Here is a 22,128-nt window from a genome sequence, read left to right on the forward strand (position 1 = left end):
TTCCACATCCTTTCTATAGTGAGGTGACCAGAACTGGACACAATACTCCAAGTGTGGCCTAACCAGAGTTTTATAGAGCTGCATCATTACATTGCGACTCTTAAACTCTATCCCTCGACTTATGAAAGCTAACACCCCATAAGATTAGTGTGCAAACTTAAAGCACACGGTATTGGGGGTAAGGTATTGGTGTGGGTGGAGAATTGGTTAGCAGACAGGAAGCAAAGAGTGGGAATAAACGGGACCTTTTCAGAATGGCAGGCGGTGACTAGTGGGGTACCGCAAGGCTCAGTGCTGGGACCCCAGTTGTTTACAATATATATTAATGACTTGGATGAGGGAATTAAATGCAGTATCTCCAAGTTTGCGGATGACACGAAGCTGGGTGGCAGTGTTAGCAGTGAGGAGGATGCCAAGAGGATGCAGGGTGACTTGGATAGGTTGGGTGAGTGGGCAAATTCATGGCAGACAACAGGAATTCTGCAGATGCTGGAAATTCAAGCAACACACATCAAAGTTGCTGGTGAACGCAGCAGGCCAAGCAGCATCTATAGGAAGAGGCGCAGTCGACGTTTCAGGCCGAGACCCTTCGTCAGGACTAACTGAAGGAAGAGTGAGTAAGGGATTTGAAAGCTGGAGGGGGAGGGGGAGATGCAAAATGATAGGAGAAGACAGGAGGGGGAGGGATAGAGCCGAGAGCTGGACAGGTGATAGGCAAAAGGGGAGTCCTTATATACTTCCGTACCCCATCAGGAAGGTCTCAAAGCTCTCCGCTTCTTTCTGGATTCCAGACCTAATCAGTTCCCCTCTACCACCACTCTGCTCCGTCTAGCGGAATTAGTCCTTACTCTTAATAATTTCTCCTTTTGCTCCTCCCATTTCCTCCAAACTAAAGGTGTAGCTATGGGCACCCGTATGGGTCCTAGCTATGCCTGCCTTTTTGTTGGGTTTGTGGAACAATCTATGTTCCGTGCCTATTCTGGTATCTGTCCCCCACTTTTCCTTCGCTACATCGACGACTGCATTGGCGCTGCTTCCTGCACGCATGCAGAACTCGTTGACTTTATTAACTTTGCCTCCAACTTTCACCCTGCCCTCAAGTTTACCTGGTCCATTTCCGACACCTCCCTCCCCTTTCTAGATCTTTCTGTCTCTGTCTCTGGAGACAGCTTATCCACTGATGTCTACTATAAGCCTACTGACTCTCACAGCTATCTGGACTATTCCTCTTCTCACCCTGTCTCTTGCAAAAACGCCATCCCCTTCTCGCAATTCCTCCGTCTCCGCCGCATCTGCTCTCAGGATGAGGCTTTTCATTCTAGGACGAGGGAGATGTCTTCATTTTTTAAAGAAAGGGGCTTCCCTTCCTCCACTATCAACTCTGCTCTTAAACGCATCTCCCCCATTTCACGTACATCTGCTCTCACTCCATCCTCCCACCACCCCACTAGGAATAGGGTTCCCCTGGTCCTCACCTACCACCCCACCAGCCTCCGGGTCCAACATATTATTCTCCGTAACTTCCGCCACCTCCAACGGGATCCCACCACTAAGCACATCTTTCCCTCCCCCCCCCCCGCATTCCGCAGGGATCGCTCCCTACACAACTCCCTTGTCCATTCGTCCCCCCCATCCCTCCCCACTGATCTCCCTCCTGGCACTTATCCGTGTAAGCGGAACAAGTGCTACACATGCCCTTACACTTCCTCCCTTACCACCATTCAGGGCCCCAAACAGTCCTTCCAGGTGAGGCATCACTTCACCTGTGAGTCGACTGGGGTGATATACTGCGTCCGGTGCTCCCGATGTGGCCTTTTATATATTGGTGAGACCCGACGCAGACTGGGAGACCGCTTTGCTGAACATCTACGCTCTGTCCGCCAGAGAAAGCAGGATCTCCCAGTGGCCACACATTTTAATTCCACATCCCATTCCCATTCTGACATGTCTATCCACAGCCTCCTCTACTGTAAAGATGAAGCCACACACAGGTTGGAGGAACAACACCTTATATTCCGTCTGGGTAGCCTCCAACCTGATGGCATGAACATTGACTTCTCTAACTTCCGCTAGGCCCCACCTTCCCCTCGTACCCCATCTGTTACTCATTTTTATGCACACATTCTTCCTCTCACTCTCCTTTTTCTCCCTCTGTCCCTCTGAATATACCTCTTGCCCATCCTCTGGGTCACCCCCCCCACCCTGTCTTTCTTCCTGGACCTCCTGTCCCATGATCCTCTCGTATCCCCTTTTGCCTATCACCTGTCCAGCTCTCGGCTCTATCCCTCTCCCTCCTGTCTTCTCCTATCATTTTGCATCTCCCCCTCCCCCTCCAGCTTTCAAATCCCTTACTCACTCTTCCTTCAGTTAGTCCTGATGAAGGGTCTCGGCCTGAAACGTCGACTGCGCCTCTTCCTATAAATTCATGGCAGATGCAATTTAATGTGGATAAATGTGAAGTTATCCACTTTGGTGGCAAATATAGGAAAACAGATTATTATCTGAATGGTGGCCGATTAGGAAAAGGGGAGGTGCAACGAGACCTGGGTGTCATTATACACCAGTCATTGAAAGTGGGCATGCAGGTACAGCAGGCGGTGAAAAAGGCGAATGGTATGCTGGCATTTATAGCGAGAGGATTCGAGTACAGGAGCAGGGAGGTGCTACTGCAGTTGTACAAGGCCTTGGTGAGACCACACCTGGAGTATTGTGTGCAGTTTTGGTCCCCTAATCTGAGGAAAGACATCTTTGCCATAGAGGGAGTACAAAGAAGGTTCACCAGATTGATTCCTGGGATGGCAGGACTTTCATATGAAGAAAGACTGGATGAATTGGGCTTGTACTTGTTGGAATTTAGAAGATTGAGGGGGGGATCTGATTGAAACATATAAAATCCTAAAGGGATTGGACAGGCTAGATGCAGGAAGATTGTTCCCGATGTTGGGGAAGTCCAGAACGAGGGGTCACAGTTTGAGGATAGAGGGGAAGCCTTTTAGGACCGAGATTAGGAAAAACTTCTTCACACAGAGAGTGGTGAATCTGTGGAATTCTCTGCCACAGGAAACTGTTGAGGCCAGTTCATTGGCTATATTTAAGAGGGAGTTAGATATGGCCCTTGTGGCTACGGGGGTCAGGGGGTATGGAGGGAAGGCTGGGGCGGGGTTCTGAGTTGGATGATCAGCCATGATCATAATAAATGGCGGTGCAGGCTCGAAGGGCCGAATGGCCTACTCCTGCACCTATTTTCTATGTTTCTATGTTTCTATAAGCTTTCTTAACTAACCTATCCACCTGTGAGGCAACTTTCAGGGATCTGTGGACATGTACCCCGAGATCCTTCTGCTCCTCCACACTACCAAGTATCCTGCCATTTACTTTGTACTTTGCCTTGGAGTTTGTCCTTCCAAAGTGTACCACCTCACACTTCTCCGGGTTGAACTCCATCTGCCACTTCTCAGCCCACTTCTGCATCCTATCAATGTCTCTCTGCAATCTTTGACAATCCTCTACACTATCTACAACACCACCAACCTTTGTGTCATCTGCAAACTTGCCAACCCACCCTTCTACCCCGACATCCAGGTTGTTAATAAAAATCACGAAAAGTAGAGGTCCCAGAACAGATCCCTGTGGGACACCACTAGTCACAATCCTCCAATCTGAATGTACTCCCTCCACCACCATCCTCTGCCTTCTGCAGGCAAGCCAATTCTGAATCCACCTGGCCAAACTTCCCTGGATCCCATGCCTTCTAACTTTCTGAATAAGCCTACCGGTGGAACCTTGTCAAATGCCTTACTAAAATCCATGTAGATCACATCCACTGCACTACCCTCATCTATATGCCTGGTCACCTCCTCAAAGAACCCTATCAGGCTTGTTAGACACGATCTGCCCTTCACAAAGCCATGCTGACTGTCCCTGATCAGACCATGATTCTCTAAATGCCTATAGATCCTATCTCTAAGAATCGTTTCCAACAGCTTTCCCACCACAGACGTAAGGCTCACTGGTCTATAATTACCCAGACTATCCCTCCTACCTTTTTTGAACAAGGGAACAACATTCGCCTCCCTCCAATCCTCCGGTACCATTCCCGTGGACAACGAGGACATAAAGATCCTAGCCAGAGGCTCAGCAATCTCTTCTCTCGCCTCGTGGAGCAGCCGGGGGAATATTCCATCAGGCCCCGGGGACTTATCTGTCCTAATGTATTTTAACAACTCCAACACCTCCTCTCCCTTAATATCAGCATGCTCCAGAACGTCAACCTCACTCATATTGTCCTCACCATCATCAAGTTCCCTCTCATTGGTGAATACCGAAGAGGAATATTCATTGAGGACCCCGCTCACTTCCACAGCCTCCAGGCACATCTTCCCACCTTTATCTCTGATCGGTCCTACCTTCACATCTGTCATCCTTTTTTTCTTCACATAATTGAAGAATGTCTTGGGGTTTTCCTTTACCCTACTCGCCAAGGCCTTCTCATGCCCCCTTCTTGCTCTTCTCAGCCCCTTCTTAAGCTCCTTTCTTGCTTCCCTATATTCCTCAATAGACCCATCTGATCCGTGCTTCCTAAACCTCATGTATGCTGCCTTCTTCCTCCTGACTAGATTTTCCACCTCACTTGTCACCCATGGTTCCTTCACCCTACCATTCTTTATCTTCCTCACCGGACAAATTTATCCCTAACATCCCGCAAGAGATCTCTAAACATCGACCACATGTCCATAGTACATTTCCCTGCAAAAACATCATCCCAATTCACACCCGCAAGTTCTAGCCTTATAGCCTCATAATTTGCCTTTCCCCAATTAAAAATTTTCCTGTCCTCTTTGATTCTATCCTTTTCCATGATAATTATAAAGGCCATGAACACCTTATGCTCTTGTGCGCTGCCCTAGCAAATCCTTAGGTTGCATTGGTTGTTAACAAAAATGCTGCATTTCACTGTATGTTTCAATGTATATGTGATAAATATATCTGAATCTGAATCTCTCAAAAAAACTAACCTTTCTGCTCATTGTAGGGCCCGACTGGATTTATCTTCTCAGTTTTTATTTCCTCAGGACATAGGAGGAAGCTATTTGGCCTATTGAGTCTATGCTAGCTCTGGGATCTATCCCATTCCCACTATTAACCTATCGTCTGCTTATCTGCAAACAACACCAACACCGCCAACCTCCTGCACTGGGGCAATTTAAGGCTGTGACTCTGCCTACTGTCTGTTGAGCTCAGCACATCACTGGGGCTCAGCTACCAGACCTGGAGACAGTCTACAGCTCTCAATGCCTACGGCTCGCTCGTGATATTCTTGAAGACCCACCCCACCCCATCCTGGGCACTGTTCAATCTCCTGCCTTCTGGTAGGAGATACAGAAGCATCTTAGCCAAGATAGTAAGACTGAAAAACAGCATTTTCCCGAGGGCTGTTGTGCAGCTGAGTAATGCTACACCCTGGCTCGTCAACGGCCTTACCGAAGTCACTTGTTGCATGTAAAAATGGGAATTTAAAAAAATGAACCCCTACTGCATGCATTGTAAATATCTGTTTTGCACGGACTGGAGTGGCACCACAATCTCATTGTCTTGAGCAAAGACAATAAAGTTCTATTCTATTCAATGTGGAGAAAGCTGGAGCACCAGGGAGAAACCCATGTGGTCACAGGGAGATTGTGCAAACTCCACACCTGCCATCAGGTACTTATTTATTTTATTTAAAGATAAGGTGCGGAATGGTCCCATCAAGCCCAACGAGCTGCACTGCCCACCAGTAACCCAGCTATTTAATCCTAGCCTAATCACAGGGTTATTTACAATGCGTAGTTAACCTACCAACTGGTATGTCTTTGGAATATGGGAGAAAACCCACGTGTACAGGGGAAGGAACATAAAAACTTTCTTACAGAACTCTGAATTCTGACATCCTAAGCTGTAATAGTATCGCGGTAGCCACTACGCTACTGTGGTACCAAAGGTACACAGGAATCTATATTAAATATGACTATAGAATACATACTTTCTTCTCGTAGCTCCTCAAGCTGTCGTAAGAAACCCACTCATCACCACCGTATGCGTATGGAACTTCCTGTTCATCAAGCCAGACCTTGGTGGCGCCTTTCAAAAAGCTGCAGACCTGTAACGGTAACGTGTATAACTGTATCACTATCCTTCAGTGTGCTTCATAGTTACGAATGTGTAGCGTGTGATCATAGAACGTGGAACAGTACAGCATATCGCAGGCCACTCGGCCCACAATGCTGTGCCGACCTACATAAAGCTACTGTTTGAGCAGTTGTAATCCTTGCCTCCTTCACAGCCCATAACCCTCTAGTTTTATTTTACATTCATGTACCTACTAATAGTCTCTTAAACACAATCTATGTTATCTTGGAAGTGGATTTTGAGGGATGGTGTGACTAAGATAATTACATTATTACCAGGATTCCTTAGGATAGATGCAAAGGTTTCTGTTTATTTTAGGAAAAATTAAGAACGAAAGCGCATTAATGTTATTTAGTCTATGTCAGGCAACCCTTTGGGAATGACTTCTTCATGAATTGCTTCTATGGGTCTGAAGTAGTAGAAGAAATCCTCGAGGGACAGCATGGTAGCATAAGACGCTTTACAGCGCCAGCGGCCCGGGTTCAACTCATGATTATCTTTAGTTCCAAATGAATCAGCAGATGATCTTTTACAACCGGAGAGCAGTGAGATGTTTTCATAGGAAATGTCTCATGTCAGCTTGGTGACAGCTAGACAGTCACAAGATGCATTTTGGAATCCTCGCAGACCTGGTGTACACATCAGTATTTGGATAGTAAACAGTTCTATTTAGAAACAAACTTATTTTTAATTGTCTTTTTGAAAGTTTAATATTAATAATTGTTAACAGGTTTTTTAAAATGCTTCATTTATTTCATTCTGTCTGTTATACTTTTAGTAGTAAAACAGTGAATGCATGTGAATGAGCAACATGACTCATCTTGGAAAAAAAAATCCATGATTATTGTTACAAATAATTTTATCAGTGATAATATCTGCTCAACATTATCATGGGACACAAGATAATTTGTTTTTAGAAGAACCTTCGGCAAGTTGGGCACATGCTCTCAAAAAGGCTTGCCACCCTAGGCTAGATCATCACCATCATTATGTGCTGTGTCTTATAACATGGGTGATCATGGCAGACATCCCACCCTGCAAAGACTCATTTCAGGGAGGTAGCACCATCAATTTGCGGGAGACTTCTGGGAGAGGTGGGATGTCTGCAATAGAGTAGCTCCTGAGCAGCCAGCCAGCTAGTTTAAATAACGTTAGCTATGATAATGAACGAATGACACCTGTTAAACTCACCTCAACATGTCTTTTACAGTCTTAACCCACCATGGGCAATAGAAAAGTCACTGTTGCAAACAGTGCAGCGAGCAACACTGTCATTATTTTGACCCCTATTAGGCAGGGGTACACTTTAGTGTAGTCTGGGGTGACGTACATTTTATTTTTTTTTGAACACTCTGCAATGGCGCGCTCTCTCCCTCTCTCACTTGCTTTCTTGCTCTCTCGCTTCCTCGCGCGTGCTCTCTCTCTCGCGGTCACTGTGGCGCTCTCTCTTGCTTTTCTCTCGCTCGCTCTCAAAAAAATTGATTTCTGGGATATTGTATATAATTTGTGGGCATCAGAGAGCCACTATTAAAACGCGGGAGACTCCCGGAAGTTCCGGGAGAGGTGGGATGTCTGTCATGGTCTTGTGATCGTGATTGCTCTTGGCAGTTCTTTCTACAGAAGTGGTTTGCCATTGCCGCCTTCTGGGTGGTGTCTTACCAAGACTGGCGACCCCAGCCAATATCATTACTCTTCAGAGTTTGTCTGCCCGGAGTAAGTGGTTGCATAACTAAGTCGTGATATGCATTGGCTGCTCAGACCATCCCCCACCTGCTCTCATGGCTTCACGTGACCCTGACCTGGGGGTGGGGGGCTAAGCAGGTGTTACAAGGGTGACTAGCAGGCTAGTGGAGGGAAGGAACGCCTTACACCTCTTTTGGTAGAGACATGTCTGTATCCTGCCACCCTACCTGGGCTAGAGGGCAGATCTTTAAAGTGAGGGGATTGCAGCTGGAAGTTCCAAGGCAATTTATGAGGCAAAGTTTTTATACGGAGACTGGTGGGTGGCTGGAATGTGCTGCCGGGGTGGTGGAGGAAGCAGATACAATAGCACTGTTTAAGAAGAGTTTAGGCCACGGGTTCTCAACCCAGGGTCTGCAGACCCCTTGCTTAATGTTATTGTTCTATCATGATGATGATGAAATAATCTTTCATATAATTATGAGGGTTATAGACAGGGTAAATGCAAACAGGCTTTTTTCACTGAGATTGAGCGTGACTACAACTATGGGCTAAGGGTGAAAGATAAAATGTTTGAGGGGAACGTAAGGGGGAATTCACTCAGAGTGTGGAATGAGCTGCCAGCCTAAGTGGTGGATGCGGGTTTCGATTTCAACATTTAAGAGAAATTTGGATAGGTACTGGATGGGAGGGCTATGTTTGGGTGTAGGTCAATGGGACTAGGCAGATTAATGGTTCAGCATGGACTAGATGGGACAAAGGGCCTGTGTCTGTGCTTTAGTGTTCTACAACTCTAAATCAGGAGTCTATGGGCTTCTCAGTTAACGGTCGGGGTCCATGGCATGAAATAGGTGGGGAACCCCTTCTCTAAATCAACCATGACTGAATGGGCCAAATAGCATAATTCTGCTCCTATGTCTTATGGTCTTATAACTTACTTGCCACAGAATACCTGACTGTCAACTTTGTTTCCTAATTACTCATACCAATTGTAAGTAAGCTAGAATGTTAATAATGTTAATAGCAATTATGATTACAATGATGATTAAGATGTTCACAATTCAAAGTGAATTTATTATCAAAGTATTTTTCTGTCTCCATATGCTACCCTGAGGTTCATTTTCTTGCGGGCATTCACAGAGCAAAATGTACAATAGAATCAATGGAAAACTGCACACAGAGACTGACAAACAACCAATGTGCAAGAGAAGACAAACTGTGTAAATGCAAATTAAAAATAATAATAGTATTAATAAATAGTAAATCGTTAGAGTAAATTTTATAATGATACCATTCATGTGTCACTGTGATAAGTAAACCACGAGTTTACACATTAGGGACCTGTTGTGTTGCTTGATAATAAAGTTTACAACAGATAATAATAATCAAAGTGCGTTCCTTTTCTGTAAAATTGACAAAGAGCTGAGGTAGTTTTGTGTATTGAACTGTACCTCGAAGTATGCTAAAGTTCCTTCTGATCTGGTGCAGTTCCCTGGTGACCCAGGACCACAAGCCAAGGCGCCTGGTCTGGTGTCGGTGGAACAGAGGGTAAATGTACGTCCATACGTCGGGAATCCAACCAACAGCTTCTCTGCAGGAGCGCCCTGCTCTTTCCAGTAGTTCACTGCAAACTCCTGTAAGAAAGGATTTCTATTGGAGGTGGCTGCCCAAGATTGCATTCTAGAAAACTAGAATGAAGAACAGGCCCTTCGGCCCGTGAAGATATACCAACCCTTTAAACCTACTCCACAATCAGTCTAACCCTTCCCTCACACATAGCCCTCTATTTGCCTGTCTAAGAGTCTCATTCACGAGCCTATCGAAGAGTCTCTTAAATGTAAAGAAGAAAAGATAAAGAAAGACGAGCTTTATTTGTCACATCTACATCAAAACATGCAGTGAAATGCATAACTTGTGTCAAATGAAATCAATGAGGATTGTGTCTGGGCCGCCCGCAAGTGATGCTTTCATCCCGGTGCCAAGATAGCATGCACGCAGCTTACTAACCCTGACCTGTAGCAGAAAACGGGAGTACCCAGAGGAAACCCATGTGGTCATGGGGAGAGTGTACTAACTCTTTACAGACAGCATCGGGACTCAAATCCTGATCTTACAGGTGGTGCAGTAAAGCGTTACACTCAGGTGTGCCCCATGTATCTGTCTTTAACACCATCCCCGCGAGTGTGTTCCAGTCATCCAGCACTCTGTAATGAATTACCTTTCACATCCCCCTTATACTTCCCTCCAATCACTGTAAAGTTATGTCCCCCTTGTATTAGACTTTTCCTCCCTGGGGAAAAAGGTCCCTGGCTGTCCACACTATCTATTCTTCTTATCATCTGTCTAGACAAGGTTCCCTCTTCTGTTATGTGCCGTGTCGTGTGATGTGGACAATCATGGTCTTTCCATGACTATGATTGTTCTTGGCAGTGTCTTGTACAGAAGTGACTTGCCATTGCCTTCTTCTGGGCAGTGTCTTTACTGGACGGGTGACCCCAGCCATTATCAATACTCTTCAGAGATTGTCTGCCTGGTGTCAGTGGTCGCATAACCAGGACTTGTGATCTGCACCGGCTGCTCATACGACCTTCCACTATCTGCTCCCATGGCTTCATGGGGCTAAGCAGGTGTTACACCTTGCCAAGCTGAGTTGCAGGCTAGCGGAGAGAAGGAATGCTTTACACCTCCTTTGGTATCCCCATCCCGCCACCCCTATCTAGACAAAGTAAGAGTTATCGGCATAGTAGCAAAGTGGTCAGCACAACGCTTTACAGTACAGGTGACTCGGGTTCAATTCCCACATGTATGGAGTTTACATGTTCTCCGGGTGCTCCAGTTTCCACCTACATTCCAAAGATTGATAGGTTAATTGGTCATTGGTAATTTGTGCAGTGATTAGGTTAGTGTTAAGTCGGAGGTTGCTGGGCAGTGCAGTTTGAAGGGTTGAAAGGGCCTATTCCACGCTTTATCTAAATAAGTAATCAGTAAATAAAGTAAATGGTGATGTGGGAAGGATATGCGTACGTACCACATTAAAGTATCTGTCATCATTTTTGTCTTGAGAGCTCTTGTACAGTGGACTATTGGGTCCAGTTTTGAAATCCCATGGGCCGTGGAACTCGTAGGTCATCACACCGATAAAATCTGCGTGTCTGCACAACACAGAAACGTGTTGAGAATGAAATGTGGGAAGTTTCTACAGCAGCCATTGATGTAATGGTTTATGTGAGATCTGTGGGTTATGATCAAAGGAAAACTGGCTGGAGTCGCTTAGGGTGCTTATTAGGTGCGTCAAAAATCAAATTTACAGGAGTTAGTGAAAAGAAAACAGCCAATATTTGCAAAAAGATGTCACCAGAAAGCACAATAGTCGTTCTGTACAGTCCAGTGTGAACTCCTGGCAGTCTCCCTCTAGCCAGGGCATCAAAGGTTATGGTGAGAAGGCGGCAGAGTGGGACTAAATGGGAGAATGGATCAACTCATGATAAAATGGCGGAGCAGACTCAATGGGCCGAATGGCCGACTTTTGCTCCTTTGTCTTATGGTCTTATGGTCTATCTCTTTCTCATACTGAGGGCAATGTTTATGAGGCACTAGGGCATACCATGTTTAATTACCCACAAAGTTAACTTAAGACTACACAATCATAGTACAAAATAAATGAAGTTTCTACCTTAAATACAGTATACAAACAACATATACATAGTTAAACATTTACACATCTCCATTACTAAAGAAATGGGTTATTCCGCTGGGTACGGTGGGACAGGCACCATAAACCCAGTCCTAGTGCATCAGATCGGCTTAGGACGCATTACACTGGGCAGCAAAAATTTTGATTCCTGAACACTTTTGGGTGTACTTTATGGGTTTTGGGCTGCTGATCATGAAAATCACCATGAAATTTCCCTATCACACACCATTTTTTAAAAAAAAGTCGCCTATATTTGTTATTTCAATTCATAATTCAAGTGAGAATAATTGATGCCAAGAATAAGGAAGGCACTTTTGTTGGCCCACAGGTATAAAAGTTAATCAATGACAGGTAATTTGAAGAATTTCTAGTGGGACTGGAGAAAATCCCAAGGAAGGCATTCAAGGATATTGTTGAAAATTTTCTTGGCAACTACAAAGCATCAGTCTACGTGTAGCTGGTTGTCAATATGATCCAACTATACAAAGCCATAAAGTGCAACATGTCACTAAAGATTCATTTTCTGTATTCCCATTTAGACTTCTTCCCTGCAAATCTTGGCGCTGTCAGTGACGAGCATGGTGAAAGGTTTCACCAGGACATTGCAGTCATGGAGAAACAGTATCAGGGCAACTGGATTCCATCAATGCTGGCTGATTATGGTTGGACACTTAAGTGAGAAGCCTCAGACACTGAGTACAAATGAAATTCATCAACAAAACATTTCAACTTAGTTGAACTATTGCAAAGCATCAGCACCATTCTGTAATTAAGTACATTAGATTCAAAGGAAACCCACATGGTCATGGTGACAACATACAAACTCCTTGGAGACGGTGCCAGAATTGAACTCTGAATTCCGATGCCTCGAGTTGTAATAGCTTCATGCTAACCACTATGCTACCCTGACGCCCCACTCATCTCGCTAGTTTATCAACAAACCTAGCCTATTTGTTTAGGTCATATAGTCATTCAGTCTTTCAGCCTGACTGGACAATGCTGTCCGGGATGTCCCAACTAGTTCCATTTGCTTGTATTTGGCCCATGTCCCTCCAAGCCTTTCCTATCCATGTGCCAGTCCAAATATCTTCTAGATACTGTTAATGGACCTGCTTCAACCACCTCCACTGGCCGCATGTTCCATTTACTGACCACCCCCTGTGTTTAAAAAAATTATTGCCCTTCAAGTTCCTCTGAACTCTCTCCCATCACACCTTAAACCTACACTCTCTGCTTGCTGATTCTTCAACCCTGGGATAAAGACTGTGCATTCACCCTATCTGTGCCCCTCATGACACTTGTCCTCTCACTATATCATCTCCTCTCTTCTCTAAACGTGAATCCCATTACTGCTTGTATCACTAATATTGCTGCTTATGTGAGTCTCTTACTGGTAATTCACAATTCTTACTCATTGCATAAACATCTTTTTCCTGACCTTTCCTCCCTGTGCTAAAGTTTAAAATGTACACTGGACACTTCTGTAATAGTGTGGCTCTTACTCAAAGCCGTGGTTATTACCTTCAGGTTTTTGACCATAAGACCATGAGATACAGGAACAGAATTAGGCCATTTGGCCCATCGAGTCTGCTCTGCCATTTCATCAAGGCTGATTCATTTTCCTCTCAGCCCCAGTCTCCTGCCTTCTCCCCATATCCCTTCATACCTGACTAATCAAGAACCTGTCAATCTCTGCCTTAAGTATACCCAATGACTTGGCCTCCACAGCTGTTGTGGCAATGAATTCTACAGATTCACCGCTCTCTGGCTAAAGATATTCTTCCTCATTTCTGTTCTAAATGGACTTTGAGGCTGTGTCCTCTGGCCCTAGACTCACCCACCATAGGAAACATACTCTTCACATCCTCTCTATCCAGGCCTTTCAACATTCGATAGGTTTCAATGACATCTCCCCCCACCCTCCCCCCATTCTTCTGAATTCCAGTGAATATAGGCCCAGAACTGTCAAATGCTCCTCATATGACAAGCTTTTCAATCGCAGAGTCATTTTCCTGAACCTCTTTTGAACCCTATCCAATGTCAGCATATCCTTTCTTAGATAAGGGGCCCAAAACTGCTCACAATACTCCAAAACACAAAATAATCTGCAGATGCTGTTGTCAAAGGAACACTCACAATGCGCTGGAGGAACTCAGCAGGTCAGTCAGCATCAGTTGAAAAGATTAGTCGACGTTTCGGGCCGAAACCCTTCGTCAGGACTGAAGGAAGAGCTTTGGGGAGGGTTTGAAGAATGCTGGTAGTTGAAAAAAACGGTAATTTTAAAGACAAAGGGGTGGGGGAGGGGAAGCAGGGAGGTGATTGGCAGGAGAACAATCCCAAGTAGTAGAAGGAAGCGGTACTATGAGTGAGGTGATGTAAAATAGTGATAGAGGAAGGGAGGGGGAGGGAATTACCGGAAGCTGGAGAATTCTATGTTCATACCGAGGGGCTGGAGACTACCTAGACGGTACCTACTGCTTCATTTTTACTATGGATGTCCAATCCTTATACACCTCCATTCCCCATCAAGAAGGCCTCAAAGCCCTCCGCTACTTCCTGGATAATAGACCTCATCAGTTCCCCACCACCACTACCTTCCTCTGGTTGGCGGAACTGGTTCTCACACTTAATAACTTCTCTTTTGGCTCTTCCCACTTCCTTCAGACTAAGGGTGTAGCTATGGGAGCTTGCATGGGACCCAGCTACGCCTGCCTCTTCGTTGGTTATGTGGAACAGTCTGTGCTCCAAACCTATTCTGGTACTGCTCCCCAACTTTTCCTTCGGTACATTGATGACTACATTGGTGCTGCTTCCTGCACCCATGCTGAGCTCGTCAATTTCATCGACTTTACTTCGAACTTCCACCCAGCCCTCAAATTCACTTGGTCTATCTCGGACACTTCTCTCCCCTTTCTCGATGTCTCGGTCTCCATCTCTGGAGACAGACTGTCCACTGACATCTTCTACAAGCCCACTGACTCTCATAACTACCTCGACTATACCTCTTCCCACCCCGCCACATGCAAAAATGCCATTCCCTATTCCCAGTTCCTCCGTCTCCGCCGCATCTGCTCCCAGGATGAAGCTTTCCATTCCAGGACATCTCAAATGTCCTCTTTCTTTAAGGATCGTGGTTTCCCTTCTACGGTGATCAATGATGCCCTCACCCGCATCTTCTCCATTTCCCGCACTTCGGCCCTCACCCCATCCTCCCGTCACCACAACAGGGACAGAGTTCCCCTTGTCCTTACCTACCATCCCACCAGCCTCCGGATCCAGCACATTATCCTCCGCAACTTCCACCACCTTCAACAGGACCCCACCACTAAACACATCTTTTCCCTCTCCACCCCTCTCTGCTTTCCGCAGGGATCGGTCCCTCCGCGACTCCCTGATCCACACGTCCCTCCCCGTGGATCTCCCACCCTGCACTTATCCCTGTAAGCGTAAGTGCTACACCTGTCCCTACACCTCCTCTCTTGCCACCATTCAGGGCCGCAAACAGTCCTTCCAGGTGAGGCAACACTTCACTTGTGAGTCTGTTGGGGTCATCTATTGCATCCGGTGCTCCCGGTGCGGCCTCCTCTACATTGGTGAAACCCGACGCAGATTGGGGGTCGCTTCATCGAGCACCTCTGCTCCATCCGCCAAAACAGACAGGATCTCCCGGTAGCCACCCACTTCAACTCTGCTTCCCATTCCCATTCAGATATGTCCATACATGGCCTCCTCTACTGCCATGATGAGGCTAAACTCAGGTTGGAGGAGCAACACCTCATATACCGTCTAGGTAGTCTCCAGCCCCTTGGTATGAACATAGAATTCTCCAACTTCCGGTAATTCCCTCCCCCTCCCTTCCTCTATCCCTATTTTACATCACCTCCCTCATAGTTCCGCCTCCTTCTACTACTTGGGATTGTTCTCCTGCCAATCACCTCCCTGCTTCCCCTCCCCCACCCCTTTGTCTTTAAAATTACCGTGTTTTTCAACTACCAGCATTCTTCAAACCCTCCCCTAAGTTCTTCCTTCAGTCCTGACGAAGGGTTTCGGCCCGAAACGTCGACTAATCTTTTCAACTGATGCTGACTGACCTGCTGAGTTCCCCCAGTGCATCACAATACTCCAAGTGAGGCCTCGCCAGCCTTCAGTAACAGCCTCAATATTCCATGCAAGAGAATCCGCATTCAATGCTGGAGGAACTCAGCAGGCCAGGCAGCATCTATGGGAAAGAGTAAAAAGTCGACGTTTTGGGCTGAGACTGTGTCCCGGTGAAGGTCTTGGCCCAAACCGTCAACTGTTTACTTTTTTCACTGTTTACTTTTTTGCCTGGCCCGCCAAGTTCCTCCGGCATTTTGTGTGTGTTGCTCGACATACTACATCCTTGCTTTTTGCTCCAGTACTCTCGAAATGAATGCTAACATTGTACTTGCCTTCCTTACCTCTGACTCAACCCGCAAAGTAACCTTTAGGGAACCATGCATGAGGACTCCCAAGTCCCTTCGCACCTCAGATTATTGATTCTTTTCTCCATTTAGAAAACAAATGTTTTGATGAACATATTTAGGGCAAACATAATTAAACCTGTATCAGCGACAAAATTCACTTGTGACGTACTCTGAAATCTTTTCTATTTCATATCCGGCTTGAATGTTTCTTATTCCAGATGCTCCGACAACTGATAGTAACAATCGGGGTTTGCTGGTCTCATTGGATTCTTTCTGAAACTCTTCCAGGAGTTCCTGTTATTTAAAAAAAAACAGCCAAAGATTACAATGATAAATGATATCCTGCAGATTATAAGTGTAGTTCTGTAAACACAAAATACTCTGCAGATGCTGGGGTCAAAGCAACACTCACAACATGCCGGAGGAACTCAGCAGATCGGGCAGCATCCGTGGAAATGATCAGTCAACGATTCGGGCCGGAACCCTTCGTCAGGACTGAAGAGGGAGGGGGCAGAGGCCAGACGAAGTGTTGCAGCCCGACCTGCTGAGTTCCTCCAGCGTGTTGTAAGTGTAGATTTGTGACTGGTTAGGCCAACCTTCACACCATGGTGGTGTAGCAGTTAGCGCGACCCGTTTACAGCTCGGAGTTTCGGAGTTTGGAGTTCAATCCTGGTGTCCTCTATAAGGAGTTTGTAAGTCTCACCCGCAGAATGTGTGGGTTTCCTTTGGGTGCTCCGGTTTCCTCCCACAGTCCAAAGAAGTATGGGTTAATTGGTCATTGTAAGCTGTCCTGTGATTAGGCTAGGGTTAAATCGGTGAGTTGCAACTGACATGACTCAAAGAGCTGGAAGGGATATTCCACGTTGTGTCTTTGAGGCTGAGATACACCCTAGGATGTGCTGGGGCACATCGTCAGTGATCAGACAACTCTCTCCCGGGCGACCCCACCCAGGTGATCAGGCTCCGACTTGGGTCCACGGGTCACATCCATAGCCACCTGGAAGCTCGCTCCGTGGCAATCCTGATAGCTCTTTACTCTGCTGCCCCCATAAATGCCATGGGAAGAATAGGTTCTGCACAGCAGGCAGCCAGCAAAACCTCTGCACCCCACCTCTATAGGCTCGCATTGCCCTCCACCCCTGTTTTACCAGCCCCTGGTACAGTCGGCCCTCCGTATCTCGGGGGGTTTGGTTCCGGGACCCCCAATGGATACCAAATTCCACGGATGCTCAAGTCCCGTATATAAAATGACATAGTATTTGCACATAGCCTAAGCACATCCTCCTGTGCTTTAAATCATCTTTAGATTACTTATAATACCGAATACAATGTAAATGCTATGTAAGTAGTTGTATTACTGGATTGTTTAGGGAATAATGACAAGAAAAAAAGTCTGTACATGTTCGGTACAGACGCAACCATCGTAGCTCTTCTGCGAACGCTGATGCTGCCTCGGCATCAGCCGATACCGATTCTCACCTGATCTTTAAGTTCCTGAGGCTCCAGCACTTTACATAGCCAGCCAGCCATCCCTTACTAGCCTTAAACTCCTTCCTCTCGCTCACAACACAAGTAGCGAATGAACGAGACGCGAGGCGAATGGTGCTCAAACAATGAGTAATACTTCTAATCATCTCTAGATTACAGTACTCTATGCTCCCTCTTAGCCTTTGAGGAATTGCTTTGACCACTTAATTGCTTTTTAGGAGCCATTTTTTCACAGAAACAAAGGGTGCACACAACACAAGTAGCGACCAAATGAGACGCGAGGCGAACAATGCTCAAACGACGAGTGCTGGAGAGAGAACTTGTGGGGTTTTTTCGATCCCGATCCGCCGTTGGTTGAATCCGCAGATGCGGAACCCGCGGATATGGAGGGCCGACTGTATTTGGCTTCCTTACGTTCAAACACTCAAATAAAATAAAATTCAGTGGTTTTGTGGTCAAGAACATTCTTCCCAAAAAGTGAGTGATTTGATATATCCTGCTCACCTGAACCAAGAAAGAGAATCGTTGTTTGTCTTCGGGCGGGCTTCTGTTAAACCCTGGGTACTCCCAGTGCAGATCCAAACCATCAAACCCTTTTTCTCTTAGAAGCTTAATTGCAGACTTAATGAAGATTTGTCGTGTTTCTTTACTGGCAGCCATGATAGTGAACCTGACAAAATGGGTTTGGAGACAATATGCTCAGCATAATTTTCACATCTGGCTAAGAAGACTATTTTTATTTAGTAATAGTTAAAATCCTTTTCAGAATTTAGTCTTCCAAACTCTGCAGTTGAATAATGGACACACAGCCCATGATGATTGTTCAGTTATGATGTCTAAATTACCATGTTCATACTTAATTATGAAACTAATACTTCCTCAAAATACCTCTATTTTGGTCTAAGCCACATACAGTATATACAGTTAGGGTGCCTAAGACTTTTGCACAGTACTGTAGTAATTTTATGTAGTGCACTGTGGTACCTCCGCAAAACAAAACCAATTTCATGACATGTGTGAGTGATGATAAACCTGATTCTGATATGGATATCTGTTGTGGACTGAGAGTGGAAGGGGGGCAGGCACAGGACGATCATGGCTGGGAGAGGGGAGGGATTGGAAAGCACCAGAGGGACATTCTGTAATGATGACTAAACTACAGTAATCGTTTAGAATCTAATGACCTTGTCTGGTGTCTCAGGCTGCGTGTGTCTAAATCTGCAGCGCCTCCCCCACCCAGTCTCGAGCACTCCTCCTCTGTCACCTGTTCCAAACCCCTCCCTAGTATGATAAGATGGACTCTTGGCCTCACAATCTAGCTCGTCATGGCCCTTGCACTTTTTTTAGCCTGCACTGCGCTGTCTCTGTAACTGTAACACTTTATTTTGCATACAGTCATCGTTTTCCCTTGATACACTGTTGTAATGAAATGATCTGTATGGATGGTCGGGCAAGGCAGTTTTCCACTGTACCTCAGTGTATGTGACAATAATAAACAAATTTACTAATTTACCATCTCAGTCAAGATACTTTAGCAGAAGTTGCAGGATGTTTACACAAGGCAAGGCCATTCAGCCCCTTAAGTCTGTACTGGAGAAACCCAGCCACTGTCTCTCCTCGACTTTTCCCCGTCGACTCTTCCCTTTCAGGCACTAATCCTGTTTACCTGCCTTCTGGAGGTTAGTGTGAATCCATTCACCTTTCTATTCATGTGCTCGAGTAGGACTTGCGTGCACTCCTTATGGCAAACAGTCCCAGATAGTCCTGCGGCTGGTGACCCACTTACAAGTTTTGAACGAGAGAGACTTACATTTCAGTTCCGAAGTTCCAGCCACCCACAGACAGAAGTGTTTGTAAATTTGAGTTTCTGTGAAAGTTAGAGGAGATGATTGTTTTAAAAAAAGAGCACAAAAACCAGAAAGGGTGGACAGAGCAGAACAATATTTACCCTCTTGTCATCCTTGCGGTTTGGTACTACAGTCACTGGAGAGGTACCACTGACACAGGCCATGTTGAATATCCGCATCTTCATTATGTTCATTATGTGTGGAACATACACACAGCACATACAGGCCTTTCAGCCCACAATGTTGTGCTGATCTTTTAACCTACTTCAAGATCAATCTAACCCTTTCCATTCACATAACCCTCCATTTTTCTATCATTCATATACCTATCTAAGAATCGCTTAAATGTCCCCAATATATCTGCCTTCACCACTAATTCCACCCCCCCCCATAGGGCATTCCATGCACCCATTACTCTCTGTGTAAAAAACCTACCTCTGACATCCCTCCCTATACTTCACACCAATCACCTTAAAATTATGCCCCCTTGTATTGACCGTTTCTGCCCCAGGAAAAACTCTCTGGTTATCCACTCGATCTATGCCTCTTATCTTCTTATACACATTTATCAAGTTTTCTCTCATCCTCCTCCACTCCAAAGAGAAAAGCCCAAGCTCACTCAACCCATCTTCATAAGATATGCTCTCCAATCCAGACAACATCCTGCTAATTCTCCTCTTTCCCCTCTCCACATCCATCCTATAATGAGGTGACCAGAACAATATTCCAAGTGTGGTCTAACCAGAGTTTTATGGAGCTGCACCATTATCTCACAGCCCCTGAAATTTATCTGCCAACTAATGAAGGTCAACACACCTTGCGCCTTCTTAACCACTTGTACGGCAACTTTGGGGGAATCAATGGACATGGACCCCAAGATTCTTCTGTTCCTGCCCACTGCAACATCTTGTCCTTAACCTCATACTCCATCTTTAAACTTGATCTTCCAAACTGAATCATTCAGTCTTTTCTGGGTTGAATTCCATCTGACATTCTCAACCCAGCTCTGCATCCTGTCAATGACCTGTTGTAACCTAAAACACCCTTCTACACTATCCTCAACATGACTAATCTTCATGTCATCTACAAGCTTATTAACCCACCTTTATATGATAGAGCTATGAGCTACTGTATGTAAAATTATGAGGGTGTATTATGAGTGGATAGCAGGAGTCTGTTTCTTATGGTGGTGCTTTTTAAGACTAGAGGACATGGGTTTAAAATGAGGCGAGGATTTAAAGAGGGTCCGAGGGGTAAAATCACACAGAGGGTAGTTAGTAGTGGAGGCAAGAACAGTAATAACCTTTAAGAGGCATCGGGACAGACAATTGAGTGAGCAGGGCCTAGGGGACATGGAAGATATGCAGGCAAGTGGGAGGATGGGATGTTCAGCAGAATATTCCATTAGTGTTGCTTGAGCAATGCCAAGGAGTTGTACAGTTGTGAGTTAGATCAGCTGGTGGAGTGGTGTCACAACAACCTTGCACTCAACGTCGGTAAGACTAGGAATTGACTGTGGACTTCAGGAAGGGGAAGTCAAGAGATCAGAAGTGGAAAGGGTGAGCAGTTTCCAAGTTCCTGGATGTCAGCTTCCCTGTGGATCTATCCCGGGCCCAACAGTTACAAAGAAGGAATGACAGCAGCTATATTTCATTAGGAGTTTCAGGAGAGTTGGTATGTCACCAAAGACACCAGGTTCCTACAGACGTACTGTGGAGAGCATTGTAACTGGCTGCATCACCGTCTGGTATGGGGGTGAGATGCACAGGATTGAAAGAAGCTGCAGAAAGCTGTGAACTCAGTCAGCTTCATCATGGGCATTAGCCTCCCCAACATCCAGGACATCTTCAAGAAGTGGTGCCTTGAAAAGGTGACATCTATCATTGAGGGCCCCCATCACCCAGGACATGCCCTCTTCTCGTTGCTACCATCAGGGAGGAGGTACTGAAGCCTGAAGGCACACACTCAGCGATTCAGGAACAGCTTCTTCCCCTCTGCCATACGATTCCTAAGCGGACATTGAACCCATCAACACTACCTCACCGCATATTAAAAAAAAATTCTTTTTGCACTACTTACTTAACTTACTGTAAATATATGTATCTACTTTTTACTGTTTTTATTACTATGTATTGCGATGTACTGCTGCCACTAAACAACAAATTTCACAACATAAGCCAGTGGTATTAAACCTGATTCTGATTGATAGAGATAGGCACGATGGCACTGACATGATGGGCCAGAAGGCCTGTTTTGATGTTGATTTTTACTAGAGGCTAATGCCATTGTGAGTTGTGAAATAATGTCTGTTTGTCAACACCAATTAGTTTCCTTCACCGCTGAACTCTGTTTTAACAGAATATTTAATTATTACCATACAAGCTTTCCAGTAAAAAATTCTTTCTAATTACTTTTGATGTATTTCTGTATAGTAGAATATATTCATTCATACTTAATGTTAGACATTAGGTGTATTCCTCCATTAATTTCAAAACCAATTTCTCTTTTTAAGAAAGAAAGTACAATTCCTTGATTATGAAAACATCTTGTGAAGGGGATCACGCAGAACTTAAAATTTATGTTAAAATCTGTTTGTTTTTTAAAATCTTCTATGATAGATGTGGCTTTTAAAGAATGGGATAGATTAGGTATTAAATGCTTCCAGGACTTGTTTGTAGAGGGAAGTTTCCTTTCGTTTGAGTAACTGTCAGCTAAATATAGCTTACCCAAAACTCACCTTTTTCGATACCTACAAATAAGAGACTTTTTACGGTCTCAAATATGTACACTTCCTAAAAGTCCTGAT

General features: G+C 45.2%; 1 protein-coding gene across 2 annotated transcripts in view; it reads right to left on the minus strand.

Annotated features, from left to right (window-relative positions):
* LOC134355392 (acidic mammalian chitinase-like) overlaps positions 1–22,128 on the minus strand; it is a 32,947-nt gene that overhangs the window by 6,883 nt on the left and 3,936 nt on the right. For both annotated transcript variants that reach the window (XM_063065195.1, XM_063065194.1), the window contains 6 exons: positions 19,286–19,342; positions 17,980–18,145; positions 16,157–16,281; positions 10,877–11,000; positions 9,300–9,482; positions 6,023–6,139 (listed from right to left, as the gene is read on the minus strand). In XM_063065195.1, coding sequence (XP_062921265.1) covers positions 6,023–6,139; positions 9,300–9,482; positions 10,877–11,000; positions 16,157–16,281; positions 17,980–18,145; positions 19,286–19,342 — 772 coding nt within the window. The remainder of the gene's footprint in view (positions 1–6,022; positions 6,140–9,299; positions 9,483–10,876; positions 11,001–16,156; positions 16,282–17,979; positions 18,146–19,285; positions 19,343–22,128) is intronic.

This window comes from Mobula hypostoma, chromosome 13 (genome assembly GCF_963921235.1).
Source record: "Mobula hypostoma chromosome 13, sMobHyp1.1, whole genome shotgun sequence".
Classification (NCBI taxonomy): domain Eukaryota; kingdom Metazoa; phylum Chordata; class Chondrichthyes; order Myliobatiformes; family Myliobatidae; genus Mobula; species Mobula hypostoma.